The 14,955-nt window shown below is 39.1% G+C and overlaps 1 protein-coding gene across 3 annotated transcripts in view; it reads right to left on the bottom strand.

The window, feature by feature from the left end:
* arfgef1 (ADP-ribosylation factor guanine nucleotide-exchange factor 1 (brefeldin A-inhibited)) overlaps window positions 1-14,955 on the bottom strand; it is a 203,045-nt gene that overhangs the window by 144,978 nt on the left and 43,112 nt on the right. For all 3 annotated transcript variants that reach the window (XM_043689239.1, XM_043689241.1, XM_043689242.1), the window contains exons 2-3: window positions 12,105-12,135; window positions 2,539-2,695 (exon numbers count right to left, since the gene is read on the bottom strand). In XM_043689239.1, the coding sequence (XP_043545174.1) occupies window positions 2,539-2,695; window positions 12,105-12,135 (188 nt within the window). The remainder of the gene's footprint in view (window positions 1-2,538; window positions 2,696-12,104; window positions 12,136-14,955) is intronic.

The following is a 14,955-nucleotide window of genomic DNA, read 5'->3' as shown; positions in this document are numbered from 1 at the left end:
GCGGGCGGGCGAGCGAGAGCGAGTGCGGGCGGGCGAGCGAGCGCGAGTGCGGGCAAGCGAGTGAGAGCTAGTGCGGGCAAGCGAGCGAGCGAGAGCGAGTGCGGGCAAGCGAGTGAGAGTGTGGGCGAACGGGTGAGCGAGAGCGGGCAAGTGAGAGAGAGTGTGGGCGAACGAGCGAGAGTGACTGTAAGCAATCCAAAGTGAGTGCGAGCGGGCGAGCTAGCATGAGTGCTGGCAAGTGGCAAGCGAGTGTCAGTGCAGGTGAGCGGGGGGGTGGCGATAGAGGGAGAGAGAGTGAGAATGAGAGATAAAGAATGGCCAACGGAAAATGAGATGCTGTTCTTCCAGTTTGCACCAAGCTTCACTAGAGAACTGCAGCAAACCCGAGACAAAAATGTTAGCCAGGAAAAGTGTGCTACCACACGGGGTAAACCTCTTCTAATTTAAACCAGCCATACAGAAAAGATTCACCTTATGCTGTAATTTGTTAAAATTAGAGAGGCAAAGGTTTATCCCAGAGGTCACTATTTAAAGTAAAAATTAACAACTTTATTCTTTAAGTCCAACAGAAAATATTAAAAATAACAACTAATTGCAACCCCTTTCTCTTCAACCTACCTTTTACCTCCCACTCTACAATACTGGTCCAATAAGAAATCCTGATTAAAATTTTAAAAAGAAATTCAACTTTCAAAATCAGTCAGCGGTCGGATCTTCTCTTTGTATCTTCCTCTGCAGATTTTCCTCTGTCGTCTTTTCGATGTTCTGCTACGCAAACTTCTTATAGCCAGGTACCTCTCAGACAGTTGTTCTGTTGGCTGTCTGTACATATTGGTGGCTTGGCAGTTCTCTCTCAACTGTTCAAAAATGTCCAGTTTTATACCCCAAAGCACCAGACTGTTTCATTGGTTTTAATATTATCAAAATACTAAATTCAAACTTGATTGGATTTTGGTATGTTGGGGCATCATTTAAACTGATTGGCTAAATTTGAATTTGTTTTGTGTCTCATGGTAACCCAGCTGCTACTAGCTGTTTCGACCAAATATTACACTGGTACCTTGTTCAGAACACTTTGTGCTGTGTCAGGCAGGCCTTGCTAGCTTTCCAACTCTCTTAAAGGTACAGGACATCTACACATTCATAACATATGGTAGTGTTTTGAAGTGCCAATCTTTTAAGTACCCTCTCTTTTCTTATTGTATCCTAAGTTTACGCTTGAAAACATATAATACAGTTTGTGGATATATTCAGTCCAGTAAATAAAAGATATGAGTACCATGTTGCATGAAACTGATCACTCCTCAGCTGGGAACATTGCATTCAACCTACCGATCATATTTTAGGAAGGATGTCAAGGTTTTGAAGAACATGCAAAGGATGTTTACTATAACAGTATCAGGGATGTGGAATTTCTGTTATGTGAAGAGATTATGGAAACTAAGATTCTTTTCTTTAAAGCAGAGGTGATTAAGGGAAGTTAAATAGATGTTTTAAAACTTTAAAAGATTTTGAAAAGCTTCATTGGTAACAATGTCAATATGTTGAGAATATGATGTTACTGAGGACACTGCTTTAAGATAAATTAGCCAAGTACCACAGTGGAAATGAAAATTTTCATGCAGCTAGTTATGATCTGGAGTATGTCAAAAGATGTTGAAAGCAGGTGCAATATAACTTTAAAAAAGGAAACTGCTTATGTACATGAAGACAAAATGAAAATCTGGATTCTGGAAAAAGATAGGGGGAAATGGGATTAGCTTTTTCAAAGAGACAGCACACAGGTTTAATGGATTGAGTTGCCTCCTTCTGTACTATGTATCCACGTTTTGAGGAATCTCGGTGGATTAGGGTAATTAAATATCCCATCTACAAGCAACACCAATAGGCCATGTAATGTTAAATGGCAAACAGCATCCAACCATGACCTTGATGGGAAGGAAATGCAGGCTGGCACATCATATGCAAGTCAACATTCTGCAAAATCACTCTGATGAGGTTCATATACAGAGGAACCTCGATTACTTGGCACTTGATTAATCGAATTTCGGATTATGTGAACAAGATCGCATGGTCCCAATGCTTGGCTAACTACATTATCCGGCATTAGATTATCCGGAATTTGATTAACCGAACGAAATACTCCCCAACCGTGTCCCTCGGATAATCGGGGTTCCTCTGTACTATGTGCAACTACTGGACAAAAACCCAAGATACATTAAAATGTACCGAGAGAGACTATTTCAAACTAAACTTCTACACACTGGCTCAGGGAAAGAGATAAAGATTTAGTGCTAACTGCTTGGTCATAAATATCTGTAATACCTGAAAATGTATGCAGTGTACTTTCTACTAGTATTCGCAGCTGTGGCTTGTCAGTGATTTCTAATAGATAATAATGGAAGAGAGTTTACACTGCAATATAAATTGCATCAAACAAAAACTTCATTTCGCAAGCCATTATTTACAGCTTCCTTCCAGTTTTTTTTCAACCATCCGACTTGTTTATACTTCAGACCCAAGTACAGCAATACAAACCTGTAAACAGTCAAGAGACGTGCTGACTATGCGGGGACACTTCGACTGACACGCCAACTCGAAAGGGAGAAAATATTTGTCTGCTTCAATAAAGTTTGCCTTGGATTTGACTGGAGGCAAGGTCCCAGAAACAGTCTTTCCTTCTGAATGGGGAGGACTGCATGAAACACAAACATTATTCATTATCAACATCTGTTTCCAAAAAAGAATGTTCAAATGCATTATAGTGTTAGTCCACTTTATATTTCATATGTGTAAAAGCATATTTTAAAGGAAGATTCTTGACAAAAAAATCTGGTGGTCTGAAAAGGTTTTACTATATTGATGGCTTTCCGTCAATGCCCACGCTTTACTAACTTCGCCCCTGTAGAAAGAAAAGTAAACTGAAAGGATGGCCACTATATTACAAGACAAAGCCTGTCTGGAATAGCCATTGATACCATTTATTGGAACAGCTGTTACCAGAGGGAAAAGTAAATGAATGCTTCAATAATTAGAATTAGTCAAAGCATCACTCAGCATTAGAAGCTTGCATGCAGGCTTTGGCTTAGCAATGAAAGATAAGACTACTTCATTAGTGCAACTTAAGGATTAAAATCAAAAATAATGATTAGAAGTGTAATTACATGTTTGATTCATTGAATATTCATAATATTTCTGAAATAAAAACCAGTTTCGCGTGGTCTATAATCATGTCTTGTGTGTGTTAAGCTCACCTAAATGTAATTCATTTTGTGAGAAAAATGAGAAAAGGCAATGTAAACTAAATGGTAGAGTGTAAAAGGGGTTGCGGGAACAGTGACCTGAATGTAGATAGACATTCATCCCTTACATTGGAAGAATAAGTTGAGAAAGCTGTTGACAGTCTTTTCTTGGCTTGATAAAGAGGGGGCAAAAAGAGTACATTATTACATTAAGACCCAGCAGAACTATGAGGTCCAACTCCGAATATCAATCACAGTTTAGGAAAAATGTTAAGATCACAGACAAAGTACACAGAAAACTTATTAGGGTGGCATCAGAGATGAATGACTTCAGTTATCTGATGAGACGAGAAATTGGAGTTGTCCTTCTTTAAACAGAAAAACTAAAGGGAGAACTGATAGCACAAATATCATGGTAAGTCTTCTTTAATAGGAAATAAAAGGAGAAATATGCTCGGAGAGTTGGTAAAAAGACAGATTCAAGGTAATGAATCAGTTACAGCATTGGGAAAACAAAATTGACAAAGCAAGTGAAGATGTGAAATGCACTGCTTGGAAGGATAGTGGGAGCAGATTTAGTTGGGTTCTGCACTTACATCTGTAATGACAGTAAAATATTCAGCTCTCACTATAATAACTGTACAACTAACAGCAGCTTTTGACATCCACATGCGGAGTTACACAGAGAAATCTAGAAGTTGCTGTCAGTGATTTTAACAGGATAGGCTGCTGAAATCCTCAATGATGGAAGCTAATTAAAAATCACTAAGCTATACTTCCCAGCATAAAAAATCCTTTAAACAGTTACATCCTGTTGAAAGAATACCAATTTTTACAAAAAATTGCATTCAAAGTCATAGCCATTACTGAATAATCATTCAGTTCAAAAGGTTCATTTGATATTTGTGCAATGCCAGATGTTGCCATGCAATGACAAAATAAATTCTATAGGTTTTTCAAGTAATAAACTGCAAAAATTATAGCACCTTTACCTTGATTCCCATACGTATGTCCCAATTTTTATTCTACTTCTGTACATCAATTTAAAAAATGACAAATTCTTCTTGTTACTTCTTTTCTTGCCTTGCTGTTTGTGAGAATTCCTCAAAAGATTGTGTTGCTTGTTGATAAAATACTGTTACCTCATGCTAGAGATGCTTAAGTCAATAGTAACTGCTACTAGTTAGCCACCAACCATCAAAATCAGGCCAACATCTTGAAAAAAGAATTTAGATAAATATATGATGGAAAAGATCAGTTCCAGCATAGGCCAGATGGGCAAATTGATCTCTTTTGTGTTTGATCATTATATGATGAACAGATTACAAAAAAGTTTGATGCACATGCTATTAACTTCAGCCATCTAACATTTCAAGTTAGAGAATTTGAATAAGTCGCTTTTGCTGTGTAGATTTCAGCAATTTATTTTAGTGCACTGCACTACTATTTAAAGTGCAAAAGCAGCAAGCTGATGAGATATCTTTGATGCAACTAGTTAAATGAGCACAGCCACCAACTCCCTGATCATATTTCATTGACAGCATTGACTCATCAAACTCGGTATGACACAGAGGAGTTGTATTTCATCCATGTATTTCTCAAACAAAGACATCACTTTCTCTTAACTGTTGTCTACTCAACATATTCTCAGTAGAAAGGGCAGATGGCAAGATTACTTCTAGGTTGTTCTCAATATTAGTTTATTTCTACTGTTTTGTTTCTCATTCAAGTTTCAATTCCTAAAAGGTATGACTTGCTCTTATTAATTTCCAAAGTTCAGTGACAGATTCCAAAGTAAAATCATGTATATAAAAATATGCTGTCATGCTGAGCAAAATAAATTAACTGTGTACATGCTAATGGATGACTTGAGGACAATGAGATCTAACACTGAAAAAGCTTTTGAAAAAGCAACCTAAAAAGGTATAGGATAGCTTTCCCCATTTCAAAGAGGAAATCTTAAGATTTTCATTAAATATTCCTTTTGACTGTCCCCAGGTTGCAAAATGGATTCTGTTCTGTAGACTGTTTGCAAATCAATTTGTACATACTACAAAACATAACACAGGACAATCTAAAGCAGCTGCTCATAAGCACAGGAAATATTCATAAGGTCTCTAAAATTACACCCCTGTATGGAATTGTGTTCTTAAATATGAGTGTTCGTAAGTCAAATTGTAAATTGAGTATCTGTGTGTATTGAACTGCATTTATTTATTGCTTTTAATATAAGAAAGCATCCATCTCTTTATAAACATTAGTCAAAAGGAAAGACAATGCAAACTAAAGCATGGTCAAGAAGGCTTTAAGAATCATCTTATGAGCAGAGAGATATTCATGTGCAATTTCACAGCATGGGAAATTTCAGATGCCTAGGTCGCCAAACTGAACAAATAAAATTGGAGTTGCTGTTCATGAATGCACTGGAGGCAGGTTCCTGATGAAACAATAAATAAGGTCACCTGTTTGGGGAAAGGCACTGGCATGGACAGAGGTTCGGTTTATTGGCAGATTAGGGATAAAGGTGCATTTTTCAGAACGAGCAGCCAATGACTAATGGAGTTCTGCCGGAGTCAATGCTTGGACCACTACAATTCACATTATACCTTAACGATCTGGACAAAAGAACTGAAGGTATTGTTGTTCAGTTTGTAGATTACACAGAGATAGGGGCAGCTAGTGTTGAGGAAACCAGGAGGTTGCAGAAGGACTTGGGACAGGCTAGGAGTGTGGGAAAAGAAGCGGCAGATGCAATATAATGTGGCAAAGTGAGAGATTATGCACTTTAGTAGGAAGAATAGAGGCATATACTATTTTTAAATAACTTTGGAAATCTGGAGCACAAAGAAACTTGGAAGTCTTACTTCAGGATTTTAAGATTAACGTGCAGGTTCAGTTGGTAGTTAGGAAGACAAATGCAATGTTAGCATTCATTTCAAACGGGCTAGAATATATCAGTAGAGATATTGCTCTGGTCAGACTGCATCTGGAATATTGAGAGCAGTTTGGGGCCCGTATCTAAGAAAGGACGTGCAGGTATCGGGTTGGCTGGGGGGTGGGGGGAGCCTGGGGAGGTTTATAAGAATGAACCTGGGGATGAAGGGAATGTCATAGGAATGCTTGAGGACTCTGGGTCTGTACTCAAAGGAGTTTAGAAAGACTGGGGGCTGATCTGATTGAAACTTACAGAATACTGAGAGGCCTGAATAGAGGGGACATGGAGATGATGTTTACACTTGTAGGAGAGACTAGGACCCAAGGCCACAACCTCAGTGAAGGGACAACACTGTAGAACTGAGACGAGGAGGCATTTATTCAGATTGATGAATCTGTGGGACTCTCTGTCGCAGGGGGCTGTGCAGACCAAGTCATTTTGTGCATTTAAGTCAGGGATAGACGGATTCTTGATTGGTAAACGGGTCAAGGCTTAAAAAGAGAGGACAGGAGAATGATTTGGGCAACATATCAGCTATGATCAAATGATACAGCAGAGTCGATTGGTCAAATGGCCTAATTCTGCTCCTATATTCTATGTTCTTACAACATCATGGAATCAAAATGGGAAGCAATCTTGCATTTAGTCTTAGTGCTAATAGTGTAAGAGTTAATTAGTAATTTAATATTAAGAGATTCTCTAGAGAATAGCAATCATAATCTAATAACTTTCATCTTGAGTTGAAGGATAAGATGCACAACTAGAGTATTAAACTTCAGAAAATGATTTATATAATTATGGCAAAAATGTTATGGATCAGGCCCGACCCCCTCAAAACATTTCAAGAAAGTGACCTAGTTGTTTTAAGCAGGTATAACATGGATATTCCAGGAGTGATGCAGCTGGCCTATCCACTTACTTTTAAACAAACAATGTATTTACAAAATTACTAAATGAAACACAAATAAAACAGAACAAAAAAGAGAATAACAACCTATCCAAAAACCAACATATTATCCCAACTTAATGATGCTTTTCCAAATACTTGTAACAATCCCCATAAACAGCCCTTGGCACAAAAGGTAAAATCAAACAAAGGGTCTTACAGGAGAGATCTCAGAGAAAGAGTACCAGCCTGGACCTGTTTCTTTGAGTCCAGCAGCTTTAAAACACTACTGCTTGCTAAACAAACCAAACTAGAGCGAACCTGAGCTGGGAGAATTGGCCACTCCCCTTTTATTGCACAAGTGCTTTTTTCAAAGTACCTTTTACCTGAGGCAAAACTGGCCCTAAAATCCTTCAACTAAGACTTTTTGAAGTCTGTCTTTTATGACTTCTCTGAACAATATAACCTCGTTAAAGGAGCAACATCTCACAACCATGGTAGATTTTTAAGACTGAGGTTTTTTTTCAGTAAGGAATTAAATGAGATTTTGTTTGATTTTGATCAATTATAAAACAGATTTTTTAAGGCAGAAAGCCCCAGATTAAAAGTAAGGCCAGTGGACTATTGCAATTTTATGGCTTAGGGTGATATATTCTTAGTTAACAAATGTGAAAATGCTTTTCAAGTGAACACAGAGTTGTATTTTTGAGTAAAAGACATGTTTTAACTGGTTTAGGGTTGTAACAAATTATTTAACAGGTCTATGTATTTAGCTTTATATGGTTAATTTGAGCTTTGCTACAGTTATCAACAGTTATTTCAGAGTCACACATGATTCTGTTAACTAAAACATAGTTAGATTTTGAAAGGCATTTAGATGCATCAGTTGAGACATTTGGGATGACAGGTAAACGCTAAGAGGTGACACTACATAAATCTAGGCCGACACCATAAACAGCCTAAATAAAAACCAAACAAACTGTAAACAGGAACTGTAAATGAAAAAACAAAAACAGAAATTGCTGGAAAAGCTCAGCAGGTCTGACAGCATCTGTGGACAGAAGTCAAAATTAACATTTCGGGTCAAGTGACCCTTCGTTAGAACTCCATAAATGGCCTTATTGGTGCCACGTTATCTTAGTAAAGATCTATGATATTGGTGAGCTCAGAGGTACTAGCTATATTGAAATGGATGATTCTACAAAGTAATTGGCATGTCAATGAATAAGTCAGAAGACAGCAGGAAGTAATATCAGTAAGATGACCAATACTGCTAAAGAAATAAATCAGGAACTGGGCAGAGATTACCACCTAGCCAATCCAAGAACTATCTTGAATTGCTTATGCACTGAGAAGCACATGGGGTAGAGGCTTGCAAGATTTAAAAAGTCATAGGGGTCGTTCTCCTATAACACGGTAGTTGCTTTCCCGCGTAACCTTGCTTAATAGAAAATTGCTTCATAGAAATAATAGGGCTTATAGATGAAGTGGGGTTAGGGGCAGACCAGCATAGAAAATCACTTACGATCGCTCAAAGGTCTAACACAAAATAAGGCACAGCTTGAATGAAGGTTGAAATGATATTTATTAACTAAACAGAAGTAAGTTTAACACAGTACATTTAAAAAAATCTATAAAGGCTGCTCTCTGTATAGCACCTCTCTCAGAAAGCTGCTCTGTTGGCAGCTGACATTGGCAAAAGCGCAGACTGGCATGAAGACCAGCACTGAAGCTGCGCATGAGCAGAACCGTGTGGAGACTTCGACGTGGACATTGGCACATGCACAGAACGGCACGGAGAACAGTACAGACAGACATCGGCGCATGCACAGAACAGCACGAAGATTTCGGTGCGGACACTGGCACATGCACAGAACAGCATGGAGATTTTGGTGCAGACATCGGTGCATGCACAGAATGAAGCACACGAACCACTCCCCGATTGCAAACCAATTGGGCTATTGCCAACGGAGGTAAGTGTTCTCGAAAATACAATTCTCTAATGCTTTAGCAACATTAGAGCCAAATTGTGCTGCCGAAACGCACATTATCCCAGAACCAACTGTACCTAATGGTACGATGCCCAAGTAAAGAAGATTGAAAGCAGTAGAATAAATTCAGTCAACACAACAGAACAAAAGCACCACATCCAGTCAACCAGTGTATGAACTGGCATCCTGAAGTGGACTGACTCAAGGACTCTTTTGTTATTATCTACTTATTTTTTAATTCTGGGAAACCCGTGAAAACAAAGTATCATACATTACAGAAGGGATTCGTCAGCCCATCGAATATGGGCTGACATAAACTACTCTAAATCTACACCAGCCCCACCTAGCACTTGGCCCATTGCCTTGAATGTTATGACATTTCAAGTGCTCATCCAAGCCCTTTTTAAAAGTTGTGAGGTTTCTTGCCTCAACTACCCCATAGACATATTGATATTTGGAATGAGTCTTGTACTAATCTGGACCAAGAAACATTTAAATTGGTTCTCAAACTCTGTTCATAATGAAAATTAACATAGATTTTGAACAATTGAAGTGAATCACAAAATCTTACTAATTTGGAAATTAGATTAAAAGGCAGGTTCACAGATAAATAATGATGAACATTTCTTTTAAAAATCATAATTCTCTATCATTAAAGAATGGTGTTGTCGTAATGTAATTAGATTCAATCTTGTAGCCCAGGCTAATGTTCTGGCTGGATGAGTTCGAACTCCTCCACTGCAGATGGTGAAATTTAAATTGGAAAAAAAATCTGGACTGTAATAAAGTCAGTCTGAAGGTAATTATGTAACAATTGTTGATTGTCATAAAAATCTATCTAGTTCTCTAACATCCCTTTGGGAAGGAAATCTGCCATGCTTATCTGATCTAGCCTACATATGACTCCAGACCCGCTACACTATGGTTGACTCTGAACTGCCCTTATACATCTCATTCAAAATTGAAACTCATTGGGAAAAATTATTCAATCACAGCTAACCCTAATGAGGTTAAGGACAACGTAAAAGATAAGGCTTTGATTATTGACAAGAAGTATTTTGTGATGAATTGTACACTTTGCAAATGTTTCTGTTTCATGAGATATCTCATGAAATCCAGACTAAAGCCATTGAGAATGCTGGATGGGATGCAATTGGAATTCCTGGCCATGTAGTTATTAGGCATCTGAGAAATTAATATTCTAGGTGGAATGGTCATGGGGATGATAGCTTATAAAACAGATACTGGAGTTTCAAGTTACAGCTGCCTTCAGCGGTTGTGCACAAAGAATTTGCAAGGAAAGGCAGACAAAGCTCTCCACCAAGTGTTAAACAAAGAGCTGCAGATGAAGATTTGAAACAACAAAATTGCTGGAGAAACTCAGCAGGTCTGGCAGCATCTGTGGAGTGAAAGCAAAGTTGATGTTTTGAGTCCAGACTCTTCTGACAAAGGGTCACTGGACTGGAAACATTAACTCTGCATTCGCTCCTCAGATGCTGCCAGACATGCTGAGTCTTTTTACCAAGAAGTCAGCTTTCTGTTCCGCACCAAGGTGCAAACAGATCTCAAGAAACTTTTGGGGAAACAATACATGATTGAGGCAAAAAAGCTTGAATCTTAAAAACAGTGCAAATTGCTCAGAAATACAAAAGAGCTGAGTGTTTATATCAGAGATAACCAGATCATGAATCAGATGTTGTTGGTTAATCAGTTAAAAAAACTCTCAAACCCATGCCATCAGGACTAACATGACCAAAGTGAAAGAAGATTCATAGACACGCACTTCGTCAGTGTTAACCATATTTAGGGATTTCAAACAGAATACACCTGTCAGCGAAAGCAATCTGTTGAATGTCAGAAGTGACAAATGATAGAGACTAAGTAAATATTTTATGCTTGCCTTCGCAGAGGAACACACAAAGCACAGAGCACAACTAAGCATATCAAGGATCTAAAAAGATGAAGGATGTAAAAAGCTAATTGATTTTAAAAATTAAGCGGAGTGTGTGTTCTGGAGAAATTGATGGAACTAAGTGTTGACAAAATCCAAATCCTGATAACCTACAGAGTTTTGAAAAAGGTGGCTGCAAAGACAGTGGATGCTTGGTGATGATATTCCAAACTTAGTAGATTCGGGAAAGGCTACATGAGGTTAGAAGGTAGTAGATCCAACTATTCAAGAAATGAGGGAGAGAGAGAATAATGGAAATTTCAAACCAGTTTGGCTGACAATATTCATCAAAATAAAAGCTGAAATTCATGATTAAGAAAACTGTGACAACATAATTGGGCACATTTAACATGATTTTAAGAATTCTCTTAGGGATGTAACAGCAAAGTGAAGAGAAACCAGTGGAAGGAATATATTTGGATTTCCAAAGACATTTGAAAAGCTCCCCCAAGAAAGGCTGTTGTATGACATTAATCCATCTTTTATCCTTATTAAAGGCAGAAAAGCAAGTTGAAATAAATAAAACAAAAGCAGAAAATGCTGTAAATAATCAGTAGGTCTGGCAGCAACTATCGAGAAAAAAAGAGCTAACAATCCAAGTTTTGACTCTTAATCAAAACTGGGAGAAGTTACAACACTATTAACACGGAGGAAATAAATTTGGAAGAAACAACTGAGATTACAGTTTGCAATTGTTAACTTAATGTTGAATCCAGAAGTCAGTAATGAGCTTTTGAGACATCTGCCCAAAGACTAATTTGTTCATTTCATGTACCACCACTTGCATAATCTCTGTTCTTTCTGGAGATTCTAAAAAAAGGACATCTTTCAACAATTATTCAAGATGGTCCCTTTGAAAATTGGAAAAAATGCAAATTATGATTTATCCAATCGTAAAGGAGAAAATCTCAAATGTAAGAGTATTTTTTAATGGTTGCATTTGTTTTGTACTTTGAAACTTTAATGTTACAGGCATGTAGAAGCCTTAGATCTTACATAATGGGAAATACCTTGCTTTGGAACTCTACTTTTAGATGCAATGAAAAAGTCTACAACAAATATCACAAATATTAAAAACTTTAAAGAAACAATAACTTACCTTTGTTTCTCAGTTTCTGATTTTATCTCCTCTGTTAAAAGAAAAAAAAACAAATTCAATAAATATCAATATTTTATATGACATCAACCTCATTGCAAAGGATGACAAATACTTAAATCAATCCAAATTAAATCAACCATTCAGGTCAATGACTTTTCATCAGAATTGTTGAAAAAGATTAAATGGGTTTTAGGCAAGGGGTGTAAGGAACAAGAATAAATGGGACAAGAATAAAAGCAAGGTCTGTGATAGGCTGGCGGGACCTGCTATCACAAAGGAGAAATAATGCATTCCTGTAGAGTCAACTTTATTGAAAATTCCAAGAAAAAAAACACCGCAGATAAAGAAACAGTGCAATACGGCAGGAAAAGAGTTACGTCTTTGGTAAAAATGCCTGCACAATATTTCCAAAATGTTAAAACTGAAGAAAGAAAAGATAGAAGGAAGGACAATAGTCAAGAGAAAAACATGCCTATGACCAGTAAAACGCATAAATGTTTAAATTTGAATCATCCATGAATGCACTAGAGACCTCTCAAATTCAGCTTTCTGTATTTCTGCCATTATTGTAATACATTGCAGCTAAAATCCTCAGTTCTACTACAGTGATTTTCAAATTTCACTAAAAAGTCTGTGCTCTTATGGCCAATTGTCCATTTTTCAGACACTGTCAGCTCACTCAAGACTCTGCTTATAAATTGCAGCTCCAAGCATTTCTCACCCATCACTCCTGTCTACTGCCAGCAGACATGCAAACCTCTTGAACTAACTAAACATTGACCCTCACCTCCTCTTTGTCACCCTCATCCCACTGCTGGTAATTAAAATTATAGCCACTTAAGTCGCCTATTTTGTAATTCCCTCCCTCAAATAGTTTTACCTCTCCTCTTTCACGATCTTTCAAGAAATCATGATTTGGAGATGCCGGTGTTGGACAAAGTTAAAAATCACAATACCAGGTCATAGTCCACTTGGAAGCACACTAGTTTTCGGAGCGCAGTTCCTTCATCAGGTGGTTGTGGAGGACACAATTGTAAGGCACAGAATTTATAGCAAACGTTTACAGTGTGATGTAACTGAAATTATACATTGAAAAATATCTTGGTTGTCTGTTGAATCTTTCATTTGTTCGAATACCATGATAGTTTCACTTCTTTCATGTGTAAATCACAAAACGTTTTTTTAAAAGTTGCATTCTCAGGTTAATTGTAACAATTGGTGTTAGCTAGACAATATGTTGAAGGTGTTAGCCCCCTGTGTTCTCTGTCTGTGCCATGATGTTTAGATTGATTCTAATCTAAAAAGTGAGATAACAGAGTTTTACATGAATTCATGCAGTTTTTGAGCAAAGTACAATGTAACGCTGCAAGTGCAAATTCACCCCACAAACGTATATGTGTGCATGTGGGTCTTTGTATGCGTGTGTGTGTGTGTGCACGCGTGTGTCTGGGGTGGGGGGGTTGAGAGTGTCTGTGAGAGAGTGTATATGTGTGCGTGAGAGAGTAGAGTGGTCTAAGTCTCTGAGAGGTTGCATGTGTGAGTGTGTGTCTGTGAGTGTGCGCGCGCGTCTGTGTGTGCGCGCGCGCCCGTGTGCGTGCGTGTCCGTGTGTGTGCGCGCCCGTGTGTGCGCGCCCGTGTCCGTGTGCGTGTCCGTGTGCGTGTGTGCGTGTCCGTGTGTATGTATGTATAGTGCAATGGTGATCACCTGTAGTGCGACATGAATCCAAGGTCCGGTTGAGGCCCTCCCTATGGGTATAGAACTTAGCTATCAGCCTCTGCTCGGCCGCTTTTCACTGCTGCCTGTCCCGAAGTCCGCCTTGGAGGATGGTCACCTGAAGGTCTGAGGTTGAATGTCCTGGATCGCTGAACTGTTCCCCAATTCCCCAAGCTATAAATTCTGTGCCTTACACTTGTGTCCTCTACAACCACCTGATGAAGGAGCGGTGCTCCAAAAGCTATGTGTTTCCAATTAAACTTATTGGAGTATGGGGGGGATCCAAGATGCCGGCAACACAGCAAATCTGAGTCTATAGTGCTCCTCCCAAGACTTGGGCAAAGTGGGCCACCCACCCCCACCATACTCACCAAATCATTTCAAATAGCTGTTTAATATAATTAGTTGCTTAGTATTAAATTTAAACAATCTAATCTTTAGTAAAAATGACTAAAGGGAAGGGAGCCCACAGCTCTCAGCAAGCAGGAACCCCTCCCCCACCCTCTCCAGCTGCAGTAGAGGCGTCCGCAGCCGCCCCAGGGGACTCACCTACAGTGGCGAGCCTTGTGGAAATCATCTCCAAACTGGATGTGAAGATTGACGCTTTCATTGAAGAATCCCGAAGTCGATGGGATTTACTCTCGGCCGCGCTGCAAAGCACGACCGAGACATTAAAGAAATTGAGCGCCGAGTCGGAGGGGCGGAGCTAAAGGCCGCGACCTCCGAAACTACAGCGCAATCGGCCGTGGATCAGGTCCGGACTCTTGAACAGCGAATCCAGACCTTAGAGAATCACATTGACGAACTCGATAATCGAGGTCGCTGAAAAAACATTCGTTTGCTGGGCCTTCCCGAACGGGAAGAAGGCCAGCCTACAGTGTTCCTCGAGCAGTGGCTGCCACAGCTTTTAAATCTGGAGGCTGGATCAGGCCAGGTAAGGGTAGAATGGGCCTACTGGGTCGCAATACGCGGGCCCGGCTCGAACCAGCGCCCCCGCCCGGTCCTGTTCCGGCTGCAGAGCTATAGGGAGAGGCAGATACTCCTAGAAGCCTCAAGAAATCTTGGAAAAGATTCCCAAGCCATGATCTATAAAAGGATCCAAGATCATGTTATTCCAGGACTTTTCCCCAGCTCTGG

The sequence above is a fragment of the Chiloscyllium plagiosum genome, chromosome 4 (genome assembly GCF_004010195.1).
Source record: "Chiloscyllium plagiosum isolate BGI_BamShark_2017 chromosome 4, ASM401019v2, whole genome shotgun sequence".
Lineage (NCBI taxonomy): Eukaryota > Metazoa > Chordata > Chondrichthyes > Orectolobiformes > Hemiscylliidae > Chiloscyllium > Chiloscyllium plagiosum.
Note: the sequence above shows the minus strand (reverse complement) of the source record. Positions and strands in the feature narration are given on the sequence as shown.